Consider the following 18,573-nt stretch of genomic DNA (forward strand, 5'->3'; position numbering starts at 1 on the left):
TTGATCCATTTACCGAGTTTCATTGGCATTGATTTTTCTCTACTATTTCTCATCTTCTGAATAATCGGATACAGCAACAATTCGTCAATGAATTAGTCAATCTTGTGTCATTATTTATAACAGGCTTAATAGCAGTTTTAACCCCCTAACTTTTCCAAAGTTGTGATTTTGGCCCCCTAAGAAAAAAAACTATAAAACCGCCCCCTAAGTTTTGCACTTGTGGAGGTTTTGGCCCCCAAGGCCAATTTTGACTCGGTCTACGCTGACGTGGCACCTTAAGTAAGATGCCACGTGTTATTTTTTTTATTTGTTTTTGGCCTTAAACTAATTTGCCCTTAATAATGCTATATTGTTTGTGTTGAATTTTTGTTATTTTTTTTTTTATACTTGTTATATTGTTGCTAGAAGATGAACATAGTTTGTTATTATTTAAAAGTCATAAACATCTATATGTATAATTTTAATTTTCAAATTTCAATTGTAATTGGAGTTATTAGTACTACTGCTAAAGATATAGCCATACATCATATGTATAAGTCCTAACATTAGAGGCAGAACCAAACAATTGCAGTACAAACATCTATCTAAGGATTGAACAATTTCGAATTCATGAAACGGTGATTTACAAATGTGGCCTAATAAGTGTTGTCAATATGCCACATCATAGAAAAAAGTGATTCATAAATGAGACGAGGACCAAAATTCCTAAAAAAGGATAAATTGGAGGACCAAATTTCACTTTTTAAAAAGGGATCAAAAGTATATTTAAATCTTAATAATAATGACTTCTAAAACAAATCAGGTTGCAGCATGCTGAAAAATATATGGTGTATGCAGTCAAGTCAATAATCTATCAAAACCTATAAACCATGTACCATAAGCAATTGCTTCTTTCTATGCACAATGCATATTAAACTAAAACACCCAGAATTCAAAACTAACTGATTATCTTCACTTAATTGATCACCAAAACTTATTTTCAGATGTCATCAATGAATAAGACAAGTTAGCCTTGATTAGCATGGGTAACTAAGACTGCATTCATATATAAAGGAAGGGATGCTGTTTTTTCCGATAACTTAGCCTTACCAAGTTGGCAAATTAAAGTTTCCAGTAACTATTTATGGAAAAATGCTAAATAGCAGGATAACATTTTCGTGCTAATCACGCGAATGCTATTTCTTATGCTTAGTTGACCTTATCAAACACGTTTCTCTCCATTTTTATGCTGTGTTTTCATCTTCACATCCCCTTCTCCATTTTTATTTTGCTCGTAATGCACAATCCTCGTCCATTTGAAACAATATGGTTTAATGTGAAATGATGAATATTTAGATTGTTTTGTGATGATATCTACCTGCTTCTTTTCTTTTTAAGCTACAGTGCTCTGCTCCCTTGCCACTACCTACCTCTCATCTGTTTTGTGCTTCATTGCTCTGATCTCTCTCATGATTTTTGTATAAGCCATGGCAATGGGATGCAACATGACAATGGCGGTGTCAAAGATGACGGCAAAGTCCATAAACAAAGAGTTTGTAAAGTTAAGTGTGCATTCGTGTGGCATGCACGACAAATTGTTTCGTACCATATAGCATAACTCCTATTTATGTACTTTGAGACAAGATTAAGTATACTTGAAGATGAGATTGCAAAGGGCTTTGAGACAAAATGGTTTACAAGCTCATGGTGTAACAACTTCAGTAGCCTATAATAATATAACTGAACACCTCAAAATATCATATAATTGCAATCAGCAAATTCAGCAATCTCATAATTGATGGACAAATGTATCATGAGTTGCAGCCAAGAACTGTTCCTTTATAAAATGCACAAATTACTTTTGAGCATGACTTTATCTACAGAAAAAGAAGTCAAAACCTTGATCCGTACGATTGATTCTCACTACAGTAGCAGTTAGCACCATGCTTCAGCAAATGAAAGAAAGGACGCATCTGAGAAGCAACCAGACTATACTTTCAATTATTTATGTAGTTGTTTAAAAAAAAACTATTTATGCAGTTGGAAATCTCCTAATAAAGACGGTTTGCTAGCTTTCCTTCTTAGTGTATGTAATAGATTAATCAAAACTCAACCATAGAGTAAACTATTTATAACTGTATAATAACAGATCCCCAAAATATTTCAATCCAGCACAGGAATGAATCCATATAAAAGGTAATACGATACTACAAACAACTGTTAAAGATTTATGAAACAGATATTTACATAGCAGAGAAGATCAAACCAATGTATATTAGCTGCTTAACTGTGTCTGTAAGATTTCTAGTGTACCACATGGAAGACAGGAAAGTAAATGGTAGGGTGAGGTGAAATAGTGAAAGGAATTTTTTATGCCGAATATAATGACAGACATGGTTTGGGAAGCATGATCAACACACGTAACTTGTTCTTGTAATCGGAATAAACATAAGTATCAAACAGAAATTGCAAACTGCAGCAACCTAATTGAAAAGCACTTATTATTGTCATTGAAATAAACATAAACATAAACATGAAACAGAAATTGCAAATAGAAATAGAAAGAACCTAATAAATGTAAAGCACCTTCCTTGATTGTTGTTGTTATTATTGGAACAAACAAAACATCAACAAAAGTGATTTTTGTTTAAGCTAGTAACTAGATCATCCGTCAAGCAAGTCCTCCAATGGAACAAAAGGTCTGGTAGGGGGGACTACGAAGGGCCCAACATATGTGTAGCTTTTGGTTTGATCTCGGCTGCTCTTACGTTGAAGATCAGTTTAGGGTCTTGCTGTAGATAATTTAAGAAGAGTTGATAATCAGATTCCCACTTATCCTGAACAGCAACAACTCTACCATTCTCTTCGGCATAACTAATCTTGGTGATCAAAATGGCAGCATGAAGGTTGTTATTGGTGTTGGTGTTAGCTCCTCCTTCTCCTCCTCTAGACAGGTCATAACCAAGAGCATGGTCATCGGGTTTTAGAATACGACCAAGATGAGTCCTGATTTGAAAAGTTGTGTCATTATTTCCAATATCTTTCACACGAGCAACCACATCATCAGCTAAACGATATTTTTTGGCAACATCAGCATCATTCTCATCATCAATAATTTGCTTCTTCTTCACCTCCTCCTTATTCTCACCCATCTCCTCCTCCTCGTTGTCCCGGAGGAGGATATCAAGAACAATATATTCAACTAACTGAGGCCTAGTGAATTAAGGCGTGAAGGGTGCATTCCAGTACTGATCAGCCTTCAAGAAACAATGAGTCAAGGTAAATGGATCAAGTAAAGTAAATGTTTTGGCAACCCTAGTGCAAATGACAATAGGACCAATATTTACACTGAAAGAAGCAGCAACATTAGGAGGCAGAAAAATCAAATCCCAGCAGAAAATGGGGACGATTTCAACAAAAAAAGAAAGATATATTTCAGGAGGAATCATATCCCAATGAAACCTGACAGGAACTATGTCCCCTATAAGTTTCACAAAATGCCATGCAAAAGATGTTCTACGGAAACAGAAGGAAAAACCTTCATCAATGTCGTATTTGAATATTCTCTTAGCATTACGAACGGTGTATTAAAATGTCTCGTAACGCTGATCTGCTCCAAATGAAAGAAAGTACGCAGTTGACAAACATGTTGTTGACGAGAACATTCACAACAGAGCGCCACCCTTCCTCCATCTTCTTCATTTTTTGACCTAATAATTTTTTTGCAATTGCAATACGCTGCTGAACTCACTTTTCTATCTATTTATTTGTTTATGTTGGGCCAAAATTTGTTTATGTGGTTGCTTGATAATATCACTCGTCAGGTGGGGGATGGGTTGTTTACTTTATTTTAGGTGGACCCTTGGCTTGAGGGGAAACCGTTGTGTAGGAGTTTTGTGAGATTGTATGAGTTGGCGGAGAATAAATTAGAGACAGTGGCTTCTATGTTTGCGAGAGGTTGGGGTGTTAACGGGGAGGCGTGGAAGTGGCATAGGAGGTTATTTGCGTGGGAGGAGGAGTTGTTGGGGGAATGCGTGGTTCAACTAACTTCGTTCTCTTTTCAGGTTGATCGTGCTGATGAGTGGATTTGGACGTTGCATGCGTCTAACTGTTACACTGTTAGTTTGCATATTATTTGTTAACAGGGATGGATTCAGAAAGACAACAGCAACATAATAATAACAAATTTGTGTGGTTAAAAGCGGTGCCTCTCAAAGTGATGATTTTATCGTGGCGTCTATTTCTTAACCGGATTCCTACTAGAGATAAACTTTTCCAACGACATGTTTTATTAATATGGGTTGTGTTGCAAACTGCGATTCAAATGAGGACATAGATCACTTATTCATAAGTGCGGTTTTTTCAGTGGTTTGTGGTAGATTATTGCGGGATGGCTTGGTTTCTCAACAGTTTTTCATGGTTATTTTTTTAATCATTTGCACCAGTTCTGTGGTTTGCGGGGCTTTTCAAAGAAATCGAATGAGTCCATGAATATTGTATGGCTGTCAGGTGTTTGGACTATCTGGAAAGCTCGGAATGATAGAATTTTCCAAATGAAAGAGGATAACTTGTTGGCGCTAAGCGAAAGGGTGAAGCTTCAGTTTTTTTGGTGGTTGAAATCGAAATATGATATTTTTGATTTCGATTACCAATCATGGCGGCGGAGGCCTTTACCTTGCTTAAATTCCGTGTTCTAGCTTGTTTTTCTTTTTCCTTTAGTTGTTTTGTGCCTCGGTGGCTTTGTACAGGATTGTTGAACTTTGTTTTGGTCCAGGCCTTTGACACTCCTTGTGCTAAAGCGTCTAGCTGTATTTATATATATCTTTTTGGCTATTTTAAAAAAAAAAAAAACATGGGCAATACTTGTTCACCCAATTATAATTTGCTTGAGCAACACTCCGTTCTAAATAAAATGGTTATGATCTGCATGATTTATAAGAGAATTAAACTAGACGAAAATCAATGTAAAATTTTGGTCGACTATATCAAATTTAACAATAAGCTCGTTATTAGTCATTAAAAGTGGGATACATACATGAATCAAAATCCACGTACATATCAACATAATTCAAAGTCCCATATAGGTTTGAGTTACTTTGACCGCAACCCTTGTTCCAAAAATATTATAACAAAAAAAACACCAAATTCACTAGTTAGTAAAACCAGCAATGGTAGCATGTGGCTCAAGAGCTTTAGCAGCAGGAGAAGCTTCAACATTAGGGTTAGGCTCAACTGGTTTACCAAGAAGCTCTTGTGGCAAATCCTTAATACCCTTCAAATAAAATGTGTAGAAAATCTTAAATGGAAAAACAATTTGATTGAGCTTCACTTGGCCTGTAACACCTTCAAAAATTCCAGTACCACCAGTCACAGTTAGATATGTGTCCTCATAGGTTAGGTAAGGTCCTTGCACAGCTATTTGACCATAGTCTCCAACGTGAAAACTGTAGATTGCTTCATATCTGTCACCATACTTTTCTGCTTTGTGTTGAATCAATATGCAAATACCAGCTGTTATTCCAATGCGTTTTTGTAGGTCACCAGTATACAACTGCATAATAATCCAATAAAGTGAGTAACACATTTTACATACTTAATTAACTGACAGAAATTTGTTAGAGGAAGCAATGAATAATTAACTGAAAGAAATTTACTTTGTTGCTGAATGGGACTAAATCACCAAGAGAATTGACACTTTTAAACCCTAATCTCAAATAAGCAGGGCTGCCACGATCTCTCTCATTGATCTCATAAACATTTAATTCTTGAACTTTTTCTGTAAAATCAAACCAAAAAATGTCAAGATAAGAGTAATACAAAATTACCAAAAAATATGAGTAAATTGGAAACACAAATGTAACTGGTATGATTATTAGGTCATTGAGTCGGATACCAAGTTTTCAAAAATAAAACTGGCATGATTATTACCAATGTCAGAATTCTGATCAACTTGGCTTTTGCAAGTAAAAGCTTTCTTATGAAGTGAAGAAAAGCAAGACTGTGGCAATGCAGTGTTGATCTTTAGGTTTCTTGTGAGAGATGGGATTGATGAAGCGAAGGGTGAGAAAGCATTGATAGGAAGAGGGGGTGTATGAAACGCTGTTGGAGTAGCAATAGCAGATGGTTTCATAAGGGTAGTTGGGACGGAACTTCTCAAAGCATAGCTTGAAAATGCCATTGTTGGTGATATGAAGTAATCGGTACTTGGTGGTTCTTTCTAGTATGTGTTTTTGGATTACAAGATTGTGTGAGGAACAAGAGGCAATGGTGATTAATATATAGTCTTAGTAAAGACCAAATACATACATGGAACAAAGAAAATGTGGACGGTGGAAAATAAAAAAATAAAAAATAAAAATAAAAATAAAAGGAATCTGAATGTTTGGTTTCAAAGTTAATGGAATATTGAACTACTATGTACATGATGGAAGATGAAATGGTTAGTGACAATTAAATGTTGGGTTGCCGTTAGTTATGGAACCATTGTAAGAAAATGAGGTACTTCAAATATTCAACATACTAAAAACCTCTTAAACCGAGCCCTACTATGGAGTAGTATGAAAACTTATTTTTCAATGCAACATTTTTTTTTTTTTTTAGGTCCTTATATTGTGCCCTTAGGAAACAAATTAACATTTCTCTAATTTATTTATTTTTAAATAAATTTGAGTTATTCTTGAGTTAGGATTAAGGGTGTGTTTGTTTCAAGTTATAATTTTTGATTCCCGGGAATAAAATGATAGGAATGTATGCCTATGTTTGTTACAAGTTTACTAAATTTTATTCCCGGGTATAAAATGTTTCTGGGAATAGAAAAAATTTCCCAAGGAAAAGGGTGGGAATAAAGTTCCCATGAAGATGGGAATAAATTCATAAATAGTTTACCTATTATAATCCCTATTTTTATGGTTCCTAGGAATATTATAAAGCTAATCAAACATATTTTTTCTAATCAAACATATTCCAAGGAATGTTATTCCTAGGAATAAATTTGGTAAACTTAGAAACAAACACACCCTAATAGTGTGCACCTCTTCTTATTTCCGTTCATTATAGCAGTAACTCTTTTAATCGCATAGAAAATTTTTCATTGGAGTATGACTTTTAATTACAAAACCTTCATAAAATATCAAATTTATTTAATCATCCATTAGATCTTTAACGATACAACTCCTAAAAATGTAATTTAATGATAGAAAACGGTTGAACTAGAAGATATTCATTCTTGTTTATGTGTCATCTCTACAAAGGTATCTTTGCTTGTATATCATTTTCTATAAAATTCTCCATTTTTTACCTTGTAAAAACTATAAACTCCTATACTTCCATTATATGTAACTTCCAACTAGCTTAATTTCTCATTAATTTTACATATATTTCAACCACACTTTACTCTTGCTAATGAAAGGTGAAGGAACAATAACTTATTGTAAAAAGAAACCGGTGAAAACTAAAAGGTCATGAGCTAATTAGCTTTAGTCTTCTAATTATGTACAACAACAATGAAAGGGGAAAGAACAATAGATTATTCTAATAGAAAATATAATATTTTTTTTCGTCGTTGGTGTTTGAACCCAGATCTTACATACTTTATTATTTAACATATTTAATACTAAAATAATTGGACCACTAACTGTCACATCAGCATTTCGTTAGAGAATTAAAAGCAGACACTAATTTTCATAACACGAAGATAAAATATGAAAATTTTAAAAACATTTAATGAAATGTATGGATTATTCTTCAAATAGACGCAAAATGTGAGGACTAAAATCTATGCTGCATAGTATATTTTGATTGACATTATAAAACATTTTTTTTTGAACAAACCAAAAATTGACATTATAAAACATATTTTCAACGTTCACTAAAAAACAAAAACAATGTGGCTCACAACAAGGGTAAAAACAAAAACAATGTGGCTCACAATGGTGAATGTGAATGGATGAACTTAGCAGCATCCCCATCCAACTAAGTGTCAAAATTGTCAATGCCCCTCTCATTACTCTTTCTCTTACCTCCTTGCCTAACGAGAAAAACATTTAAATAAATAAATGAAAGGAAAAAGAAGATCAGAAAGAAAGAGTGAACATTCCTACAACATCTTACTCAATATTCCACTTTGACATCCTCGCATGTTTATTGGAGTTAAATAAGTTCTTTCTCTCTTACATGCTTAAATTTATATTTTCATCTCCATAAAAAAAAAAAAAAAAATAGTTCATTTTTTCTTACAATTTTTTCCACGTGTATTAGGTTAAGTCAATACATATTTTTGAATTATTTTTTTGAAAAAATTTAAATTATAAAAAGTTTTTTCACAAAAAACAAGTTTAACATTTGATTTTTAGGCTCATACATGTGGTTATAAATGAAAATTCCACAGTAGCACACCAGGAAAAAGAAAGTGGTTATAAATGAAAATAATTTGTTAGCTCCTTAAATCTTTTAGGATTAATTTGTATAGTCTTAGTCTCTCTTACCGGAAATTAGTTAATTTTTTTTGAAGGAAGGAAATTAGTTAATTTATTCCATCAATAAAAAATGATTCAATATTTGACCAAAAAATGGTTGAAAAACAATTAAAGCTAAGGCATGAACTATCATATATTTGCCTCCCTTCTAGAAAATTCAACATCAGAAATTTTAAAGCAAAGACTATATATATATATATATACTCTTCAAAGTAAAATTATACGGTATCATTTAAAATTAAAACAACACTATACTCGGACATGTATTAACCAAATTACACTTGTACATTAACCAAATTGTTTGTAGTCTTAATTAAAGGAAGAAATGGTTAAAAGGTTCAAGCATTTACCACTTGTGTCACATTATATTTTAATTATATTAAAACATTCCATCCGTTTTAAAATACATGTCCAATTTTTGCAATGTGCACTATTCACTTGAATTATTTTGACCCTACTTTTTAACCAATGTATAAATATAAATATTAGCATGTAAGATGTTGTTTGATTTGTCTCGACAAATATCTTCAAAATATTAAATTTTTATAATCCTTTACTTTAGATAATTAAAGATATTAACGGTCAAAATTGTACATTGACATATGTGAAGTTGACTTAAACATGTATTTTGAAACGGATAGTACATATTTTCTTCGTTATAACAAACTCTTATTGTGAATTTGAAAAACACAAAATTTATGAATATTTTTACTTTTGGTGAAAACCACAACAAAATGCAATTATGTTGTGTCCAAAAAATTACACATGCGCGTAACTAAATATCACCACTCGAATAATTGAGTAAATATTTTACGAACTAATACTAATATTGACACTGTCCAAAAATCTCCTTTAAAAACTCCTAACAAAAAAGACATTATGTCCAAAAATATAATGAAATAATGTTAAAATATGTCTTATAAATTATGGTTGACCCCACAACATCACAAAACCGACTTGTGAGGTGATGATTACCCTACTTACAAACATTTATTAGGTCATCTCTCAACTGACGTGGAATTTTTTAACACCATTCATGTCCAACACTATTGGGTTTGATGTGTGGGTATAAACCGTGGGTGACCCAATGGTGGAAACCTGATAATAGATGGCCAATAGATCTTGGAAGAGATTCTGATATCATCTTAAAATTATAATTAGGTCTAACACAACCCAATAAATTCAACTTGCGAGGTGAAGATTGTCTTGACTTATAAATATTTAACAATGTCATCTCTCAATCGATGTGAGACTCTTTGACAATATAATACTCTTGGTCCCTCTGTATGAAGAAAGTTTGATTGGAGGAGATTATGCTCTATAATTCTTTTACAGAGAGTTTAAATTAATGGATGTGTAATTTTTTTTGTGTAAAGTGTCATGTTGATGTTTGTTAATTATAATCATGTGTCAAAATTACAATTACACTCACATGTCTCTTTTATTTGTAATTTTATAGATTAAATTGATTAAAAAGCATATTTGAAAATTAAAATCATTTGCTTAAGAGAGGTTTGAAGATTATTTGCAATTTTCATGCATCTATAATGACTATGCATTAAATCATCATTCTGTTTTTTTTTTTTTTAATGTGAAATCAACTGTCTTTGGAGTTTCTAATCTCTTTGGTTCTCTGATGCTCCAAATTTGTTGAAATCTGCAAGTTTAAAGGTGTCAGACTGCCTTTACTTTAGTACCAACATTTTATTGATCTCAGTCCTTGTGATTGTTCTTGTACTGTTATACTCAAAAGAGCTTTTATACTTACTGTTTTGTTGAGGAAGTTGTTGGTACATGAATCTTGATTCTATATTGATGATAAATCCATTCGCCAATTTAGAACCCTAATGGTTCTTTGTGGATGATCTTTTTTTTTTTTTAACTTGATTTCGCACCCGTACCGTACATAGGTTTATTGGGCTGCGCTCGTGATCAATGCTTGTTTATTAGGAACGATTAGGGCTGATCCACTTAGTTTTAATTTATCACGTTGTATTCCTATTTGAATTGTACATGGGTCATGTCTAATGTCTATGAGTCTCTGTATCTCTTTATTTTTATTTAATAATTTTTTTCTTTTGTCTAAAAAAATACCATTCTATCATTTTTTTGGTGTAAACACGTAATCTTACGAGCTAATAAAACATAAACTATAAGTTCAATGAAGTGTCTTGCCAAACAAATCCAAACAAATTAAAGTACTTCTTTCAGTCATATTTATAAACAAAAATTACTTATAAAGTTTATTAAATATTCAATGTATTCAACCTATATTTAAAAAAAAAAAAAAAAGAATCGTATTTAATCTATTATTAACCAAATACAATATTCAAATGAACCTAAAAAGTTACTTTATTTATTTATAGGTGAGACCTAGGTTGCCTTTGAAGACTCATGGGCAATTTACCCAAACCAATCAAAAGTTTCCATGTGTACTCCATTAGAATAATAACATTTATTATTTTATTTTGCAAAAATTTAGCAAGTATTTTATTATTTGCATATTCACCCCATCTTAAATTAATGACTTTTACAATTTAAACCATCACAATAATTAAATTTCACCTCTAATCTAATAACTCTCCAAACCTCTTTTTTATTTATTTATTTTTATTTTTATTTTTATTTTATCAAATTTGGGTTCATCTTTATGTAACCGCAATCCAGGGAATTTAATGCCAAAGATCATGCATTCGTTCCAATTTAGTTGAACAGCTTGGTAAAAATCATTAAAAATTAAAATTATCACCACCTGAGAATCGAACCTGAGTGCTCTCACTTATTTAAAATGTACTCTGGAACCACTTGATCAATACATTTTTTATGAAATAATTTGGAATTCAAAATTATGTTATTAGTGAGAAAATTATTTTATTTTTATTTGCAGTGCCTTTATAACCTAGCTTTAGTAAAAAAAAAAAAAAATCATTTTATATGTGTATAATTATGAAGTAGTAAATTTTTCTTAAGAAAAATGAATTCATTCAATTGATTTTTTATATTTTAAATATCATTCTTTTTTTTATAAATTCATACTTTTATATAAATTCGACGACCTACAGCAATGTTTCATTTGTGATCAACCGAATTATGATTTATTTTAGGTACTATCTTTCATTTGGATCAGATAAATTATTTAAAGGTAATAATTTTTTTTTTTGCAAGGTCTTATAAGTTATAACCTAGCTTTAGTAAAAAAAAAATCATTTTATATGTGTATATTTATGAAATAGTAAATATTTCTTAAAAAAAATGAATTCATTCAATTGATTTTTTATATTTTAAATATCATTCTTTTATATAAATTTATACTTTTATAATTTTAATCAAAATCAAAATTTCATATAAAATATCGTTCATAATTTACACATGTCACGTGCCCATTTTTTCGCTAGTTATATATAGTATCTATACTATATATAAAGAAAACTATTTCTTTCAGCACTTTTGGGCAGAATTTTTCTTTCCAAAAATACCCTTAACTTTTAATACAAACAACACATGTAACAAATAAATAAGAATAAATTTAAATATTAAAACAAATGTAACAAACACGATATGTATGTCTGGTTTTTTTCCTTTATCATTTAAAAAATGTAACAAACTATATGAGTATATTTAATACTTACTTTTTTATTATCCCAATTATACCATTAAAACAAAATCCATAATCATCAATCAACAACAAGAAGATCCAACATTTTAAAAAATAAATAGATAAATTTAAAGGAATTTTTTTAAGATTCTTATGTTGTTACATAATATTTGGACAAGATTCTAATTCTCATTAATCTTTTCTCCCACGTCAAGAATATCTCTTTGCTTCTTCTGATTCATATTCATTCATTCCTTATTATTCCAATTTCTAACCCAATTCATCTTCCTATAGATTTGCATCGTTTTTGCTGAACCAAGAAGGACTGTTAAGCAGAAGAATTCCAGAATCATAGATGTAATCACAATAATTCTCAATGACAAAGCTTAAAAAAAATTGATTTTTTTCCCAATCTATCTCTCTCAATCCCGATCTACTCTCTCCCCTTAAACCCTTTTTTCCTAAACTATTCCTTACCTCTCATGCTCTCTCTTCTCCATCGGATACCATTTCCCCTTCTATCATCTTCATTGCATTCTCCTCCTTCTCTTTCATTTTTGACTTCTCAATAAAAAATCAATCCCAACTTCAATTTTTTATTGTCGAATTCGAATACGGATTTGGGGTGCGTGGGTTCGATTGAGAGAGAGAGGGATTGAAATGATGGATATATAAACAACGGTGTTGATGGTGGTTTTGAAAAAGAGGTTTTGATGGTGGTTATCTGAATTTTTTCTGGATTTTTTTTATGAAGGTGATGAATGAGGGGAAGGAAGAAGATGAAGTATGAGATATAATGCTAGGTGTTGTTGGTTCACAGTAAGATACAGTGGACATGCATGATCTAGCAATCCTTCTTTATTAAAAAAGATCAAACGGTTTATATTAAAAAAATAATAGGATCTATAGTGGATCAGTGGGTTCACCATAGATATTTGAGGTTAAAGTTAATTTATTTGGCAAACTGTGGGAAAAGTGAAGGACTAACACGTGAGTTTTATTAATTGTGAGACCAAAATAAAACCAAAGAATTAAATAAGCCTTTTTTTTTTTTTTTTTTTTTTTTTTTTTTTTTTTTTACTAAAGCTAAGTTATAACTTATAAGACATTGCAAAAAAAATTAATACCTTTAAACAATTTATCTGATCCAAATGAAAAATGTTATCTAAAATAAATCATAATTTGGTTGATCACAAATGAAACATTGTTGTAGTTCATCGAATCTATATAAAAGTATGAATTTATATAAAAGAAAGATATTTAAAATATAAAAAATCAAATGAATGATTCATATTTTATTTTTAAGAAAGATTTACTATTTCATAAATATACACATAAAATGATTTTTTTTTTACTAAAGCTAGGTTATAACTTATAAGACTCTGCAAAAAAAAAAATTAATACCTTTAAACAATTTATCTGATCCAAATGAAAGATAGTACCTAAAATAAGTCAAAATTCGGTTTATCACAAATGAAACAATGTTGTAGTTCATCGAATCTATATAAAAGTATGAATTTATATAAAAGAATGATATTTACAATATAAAAAATCAATTGAATGAATTTATTTTTATTTTTTAAGAAAGATTTACTATTTCATAAATATACACATATAAAATGATTATTATTATTTTTACTAAAGCTAGGTTATAAGTCACTGCAAAAAAAAAAAAAAAATTGCTCACTAAGAACATATTTTTGCATTCCAATTTAATTCATAAAAAATATATTGGTCAAGTGGTTTGGGAAAACATTTCAAATAAGTGGGTGCATTCAAGTTCGATTTCCACGAGTGATAATTTTAATTTTTAATGATTTTTGTCAAGTCGTTCAACTAAATTGGAATGAATGCATGATCTTTGGCATTAAATTCTCTGGATTGCTGTTTGATAAACCCAGCTTGGAATGAACCCAAATTTAATAAAAAAAGAGGTTTGGAGAGTGATTGGATTAGAGGAGAAATTTAATTATTGTGATGGTTTAAATTATAAAAAATCATTAATTTAAGATGGGTGAATATGCAAATAATAAAATACATGCTAAATTTTTGCAAAATAAAATAATAAATATTATTATTCTAATGGAGTACACATGAAATTTTTTGATTGGTTTAAATAAATTATCCATAAATTTTCAAAGATAATTTAAAAAAAACCTTATTTATAATGTGAACGAAGAAAGCCGTTACTACATATTAAATGATGATTCAATTATTAAAGCTATTAGTATTTCTATTGAACGAACTAAGACAACGAATAAATAGAGAGCAAGATTTTGCGGACATAACATCATCATCAAAACAGAACAACCCCCGTTTGTCTTTGTCCTGACAGTATCTTCAATGGCTTTCTGTTCGAATCTTTGCCTACGTCTCCCCGCCACCCGCATCGACGTTCCTTCTCCGACCACTTTCCGCTGCCGCAAACTCTTCTCCGTCCGTTGCTCCGCCGATGCCGATTTCGACCCAAAACTCTTCCGTAAGAATCTCACAAGAAGTGAGAATTATAACCGCAAAGGCTTTGGTCATAAAGAAGAGACCCTCAAACTCATGAATCGCGAGTACACAAGTATGTTACGTTTTTTCTTTTCAAGTCAAAACAATTTCACTTATTGGAATTCAGCTGAAAAATCTTTGTTTAGCTTATTTTTATATGTATTACATTTAATTATTCAATTTTGTCAAATGATTATCTGTGTCAACGTGTCAATGTCATGTTTGAGAAAGTTCTTCATAGAGTTTGGTACATAAGATGATAAATTTGATGGCTTTTGTTGCTCAATTGATTTGTAGAGATGGTTTAATTTGATTTTATTGAAATTGAGCTTGAACTTTGTGTTGAACTTCTTTAGATATGCTATGCTGCCGAAGCACTTATATGATAATAAACACTTATGCTATACGAGCTTAATTGAGGTGTTTATCCAAAGAAGACCTTAGTTCACTATGTGTGTGTGTGTTTGCAATGAATAATGATTTTGTGTGTACAATTTTTGTAATTTCAGGTGATGTCATCAAGACTTTGAAGGAAAATGGGTTTGAGTATACATGGGGTAATGTCACTGTGATGCTAGCCGAATCCTTTGGATTTTGCTGGGGGGTTGAGAGGGCTGTTCAAATTGCTTATGAAGCCAGGAAACAATTTCCTGATGAAAAAATTTGGATTACCAATGAAATTATCCATAACCCAACTGTTAATAAGGTATATTCATTTCCTTTCGCCTTCAATGATCTCTGAATTTTTCAATTATTAAGTTATACTCCGTCCCTAAATATAGGACTCTTAGTCAAATCATGGGAATTAAGAAAGTTGATAGCAATATTAATTTTATTTTGTTAGTCATTAATAATGTTTTTATAAGTTTATCCATCAAGAGAGGGAGATAATTTATGTTCTCAACATCATATTTATTGTTGATTGTAGAAAAAGGCGTAAAATAAATATGGGTATATTGGTATAGGAATAATTAATGTAGTGGAAAATTCAAAGGGGATCTTATAAAAAGGGACAAAGAATTTTCTCAAGAAGGTCTTATATTTAGGGACAGAGGTAGTATCAAACAGTTATTTTGAACTTGATCACTGTCAGTGCCTTGTTTTCTTCCACATGCCGTCTTTTTACATGATTAATTGTGTTGATTGTTGTGCTTGATGATTGATGCAGCGGCTAGAGGATATGGAAGTACAGAATATTCCTATTGGAGAAGGGAAGAAACAATTTGAGGTTGTCAACAAGGGTGATGTAGTCATATTGCCTGCTTTTGGAGCTGCAGTTGACGAGATGTTGACTTTGAGTGAGAAAAATGTTCAAATCGTTGATACAACTTGCCCGTGGGTTTCAAAGGTATCTATATGTAAGAATGTCTTTCAAATTTGCTTGTTTGCATCTATTCAGTTCATATATCAATATGCACCAACAAATACTGAGATTATTTCTTTGATGAATTGTTTGAAGGTATGGAATGTTGTTGAAAAGCACAAAAAAGGAGACTATACCTCGATAATTCATGGTAAATATGCCCATGAGGAAACCGTAGCAACTGCATCTTTTGCTGGGAAGTACATAATTGTGAAAAATATGGCAGAGGTTTGTCCTTAGTTGCTGATAGTAGTCAATTTTATGTGCGTTGAATGCCTTAACTTGAAGATATTGTTGTAATTTTTGCATAATTGACAAATTCATCCAGGCTGAATATGTTTGCGACTATATTCTTGGTGGTGAATTTAATGGATCCAGTTCAACTAGAGAGGCATTTTTCGAGGTTCGACTTTTGTCCTGTCGTGTAGTTGATCTTGCTTTCAAAACCCTTCAATGTTGTGATTATTTGATTTTTCTTGTACAGAAATTTAAATTTGCACTTTCTAAGGGCTTTGATCCAGACAGTGACCTGATAAAACTTGGCATTGCAAATCAGACAACAATGCTCAAGGGAGAGACTGAAGAGATTGGTTAGATTTTTTTGCTGTGGAGTTAAGGGCAGAGAGATTCTCATGTGCTCTATTTATAAATTATAACTAACTGTGATATGTATTTTGTTGATCATTTTATAGGCAGACTAGTGGAGAGGACTATGATGCGCAAATATGGCGTGGAAAACGTTACTGAGCACTTCATAAGCTTCAACACAATTTGTGATGCTACTCAGGTATTTTAACTTCGCCAGTCCTTGATGTTATTGCTTATTTTGGATTAGATAAAATGTGATTGCAGATCTTGTAATATAAGTTATTAAGTTAGCAGTATTATGTATAATATGTTTTTCTGTCGCAATGGCCATTCTGTATGCCATTATTCTAATAAAAAAAGTTGAATTCAATTTCCTTTCAGGAGCGACAAGATGCTATTTACAAGCTGGTGGAGAAAGATATGGATCTTATGTTAGTTGTTGGTGGCTGGAACTCGAGCAACACATCACATCTACAAGAGATAGCTGAGGAACGCGGAATTCCTTCTTACTGGATTGACAGCGAGCAAAGAATTGGCCCAGGAAACAGAATAGCATACAAGTTGAATGTAAGCATCGATAAAAGAGATTTATTGACCAGGATCTGATACAGTAAACATAAGATGCAGTTACACATAGTTCTTTTTCACCAGTAATAATAATGTTTTATCTTTTCATCTTTCAGCATGGCGAGCTTGTGGAGAAAGAAAACTTTCTACCAAAGGGTCCATTAAGGATTGGTGTAACATCTGGTGCATCCACACCTGACAAGGTATTTTCTCTTGCCTTGCATGTGAATCTATAAAAACCTTTGGCCTTCCACTCTTGTTAGTTTTTTGTAAATTAACATGCCTGTGTAATGAAATATGCTTTTGCAACCCATATAGTTCATTTAAATTTCAAATACTTTGTGTTCCATTCAGTTTTCGCTGATAATATCCAATGTAAGTTTTTTTAATAATTATTTTGCATCATTGAATTTCACACAGGTCGTTGAAGATGCTCTTATCAAGGTGTTTGATTTGAAAAGGGAAGAAGCACTACAACTCGCGTAATGTAGGTTTGATACATACATTATTAAATGTATAAATAACAGGATAAACTTGAAATTACAGAATCTGTTACAGTTGAAGAATTTATCAATGAGAAGCCTCAATGTTATATTAAATGAATTCTTCTAAATGTTGCTTTTTGTTGTAGTGTTTTGTATAAGTTATCACCTTGTCATCATAGACCAATCTATTTAGGATCATCCATGCATTTGTATACTCTGGCTGCAAGGAGATGAAAATATGTCTCTATTGACCAGTGATGGTGCTATCATTCGAATATTATGAAAACAGGAATAGATCAGTACAATAAAAAGAGAAGTGATCTTTAAATAAAATTTTTGTCCAAAATGCAGCAAATTTTGAATTAATCCTTTAAAACTAAAACGGAATGTTTTCATACTCCTAATTATATATTTTTTTAGTTTTTTGTCCCTGATGACCGGTTTATGTTTATATATATTGTTTAAAATACTATGTTTAAAATTATGTCTATATATTATGTTTAAAATTATGTCAAGAATGTGTTAAAATTATATCCACCGGGGACAAGAAAACAAAACAAATTTTTTTGGAAGGATGAAAATATCTCGTTTTATTTATTCTGGACTAAAATAAAAAGTTGTTATGTGTGTTTGGTTCCATTTCTAGAGGGGACTGAATTGATTCTGAAGGTGTCAAATTGATTATGCCTCCATAATTGATTCTATTTGGAGTTAAGATTTGTAGCTTATGATTTCAGAATTGATTTTTACATAAATTTATGGCTCAATTCACTTTTACGTGAATGTATCGAAATATAAAACATTTTACTTTCAACTCACTTTTAGATAATCAATTTTATGGAATTAGTTCATCCAAAATTAATTCCTATCACCGCATAACCAAACATGCCCTATATCTACTATATTCTTTAGAGATGAAAAACTTGGTGAAATAAAAGATGAGAGGAAAAGACTAAACATCCCCTGCCAATAGCATCCTACCTGATACAAAGACTCAATATTCCAATTTGACATCTAACATGCTTA

General features: G+C 31.3%; 2 protein-coding genes and 1 pseudogene across 2 annotated transcripts; 1 reads left to right on the top strand and 2 right to left on the bottom strand.

The window, feature by feature from the left end:
* Nucleotides 1-2,553: 2,553 nt before the first annotated feature.
* Nucleotides 2,554-3,672, bottom strand: LOC25492709 (60S ribosomal export protein NMD3-like; annotated as a pseudogene).
* A 1,292-nt stretch (nucleotides 3,673-4,964) lies between these two features.
* On the bottom strand, nucleotides 4,965-6,302 carry LOC25492710 (allene oxide cyclase, chloroplastic). The gene is made up of 3 exons (XM_013600910.3): nucleotides 5,908-6,302; nucleotides 5,634-5,755; nucleotides 4,965-5,530 (listed from the first exon to the last, which is right to left on the bottom strand). The coding sequence occupies exons 1-3, from the start codon at nucleotides 6,155-6,157 to the stop codon at nucleotides 5,129-5,131; spliced, it is 774 nt and encodes a 257-aa protein (XP_013456364.1). The 5' UTR covers nucleotides 6,158-6,302; the 3' UTR covers nucleotides 4,965-5,128.
* A 7,976-nt stretch (nucleotides 6,303-14,278) lies between these two features.
* Nucleotides 14,279-17,659, top strand: LOC25492711 (4-hydroxy-3-methylbut-2-enyl diphosphate reductase, chloroplastic). The gene is made up of 10 exons (XM_013600911.3): nucleotides 14,279-14,617; nucleotides 15,054-15,250; nucleotides 15,713-15,892; nucleotides 16,004-16,135; nucleotides 16,236-16,310; nucleotides 16,392-16,497; nucleotides 16,600-16,694; nucleotides 16,877-17,062; nucleotides 17,179-17,265; nucleotides 17,483-17,659. The coding sequence occupies exons 1-10, from the start codon at nucleotides 14,392-14,394 to the stop codon at nucleotides 17,546-17,548; spliced, it is 1,350 nt and encodes a 449-aa protein (XP_013456365.1). The 5' UTR covers nucleotides 14,279-14,391; the 3' UTR covers nucleotides 17,549-17,659.
* The last annotated feature ends 914 nt before the right edge of the window (nucleotides 17,660-18,573 follow it).

This window comes from Medicago truncatula, chromosome 4 (genome assembly GCF_003473485.1).
Source record: "Medicago truncatula cultivar Jemalong A17 chromosome 4, MtrunA17r5.0-ANR, whole genome shotgun sequence".
NCBI lineage: Eukaryota > Viridiplantae > Streptophyta > Magnoliopsida > Fabales > Fabaceae > Medicago > Medicago truncatula.

Coding starts and splice junctions, on each gene's coding strand:
- LOC25492710 (XM_013600910.3), bottom strand. CDS start 6,157: ATGGCATTTTCAAGCTATGCTTTGAGAAGTTCCGTCCCAACTACCCTT. Junction 5,756..5,907: donor TGATCAGAATTCTGACATTG/GTAATAATCATG, acceptor TTGATTTTACAG/AAAAAGTTCAAGAATTAAAT. Junction 5,531..5,633: donor TAGTCCCATTCAGCAACAAA/GTAAATTTCTTT, acceptor ATTATTATGCAG/TTGTATACTGGTGACCTACA.
- LOC25492711 (XM_013600911.3), top strand. CDS start 14,392: ATGGCTTTCTGTTCGAATCTTTGCCTACGTCTCCCCGCCACCCGCATC. Junction 14,618..15,053: donor CATGAATCGCGAGTACACAA/GTATGTTACGTT, acceptor TTGTAATTTCAG/GTGATGTCATCAAGACTTTG. Junction 17,266..17,482: donor GTGCATCCACACCTGACAAG/GTATTTTCTCTT, acceptor AATTTCACACAG/GTCGTTGAAGATGCTCTTAT.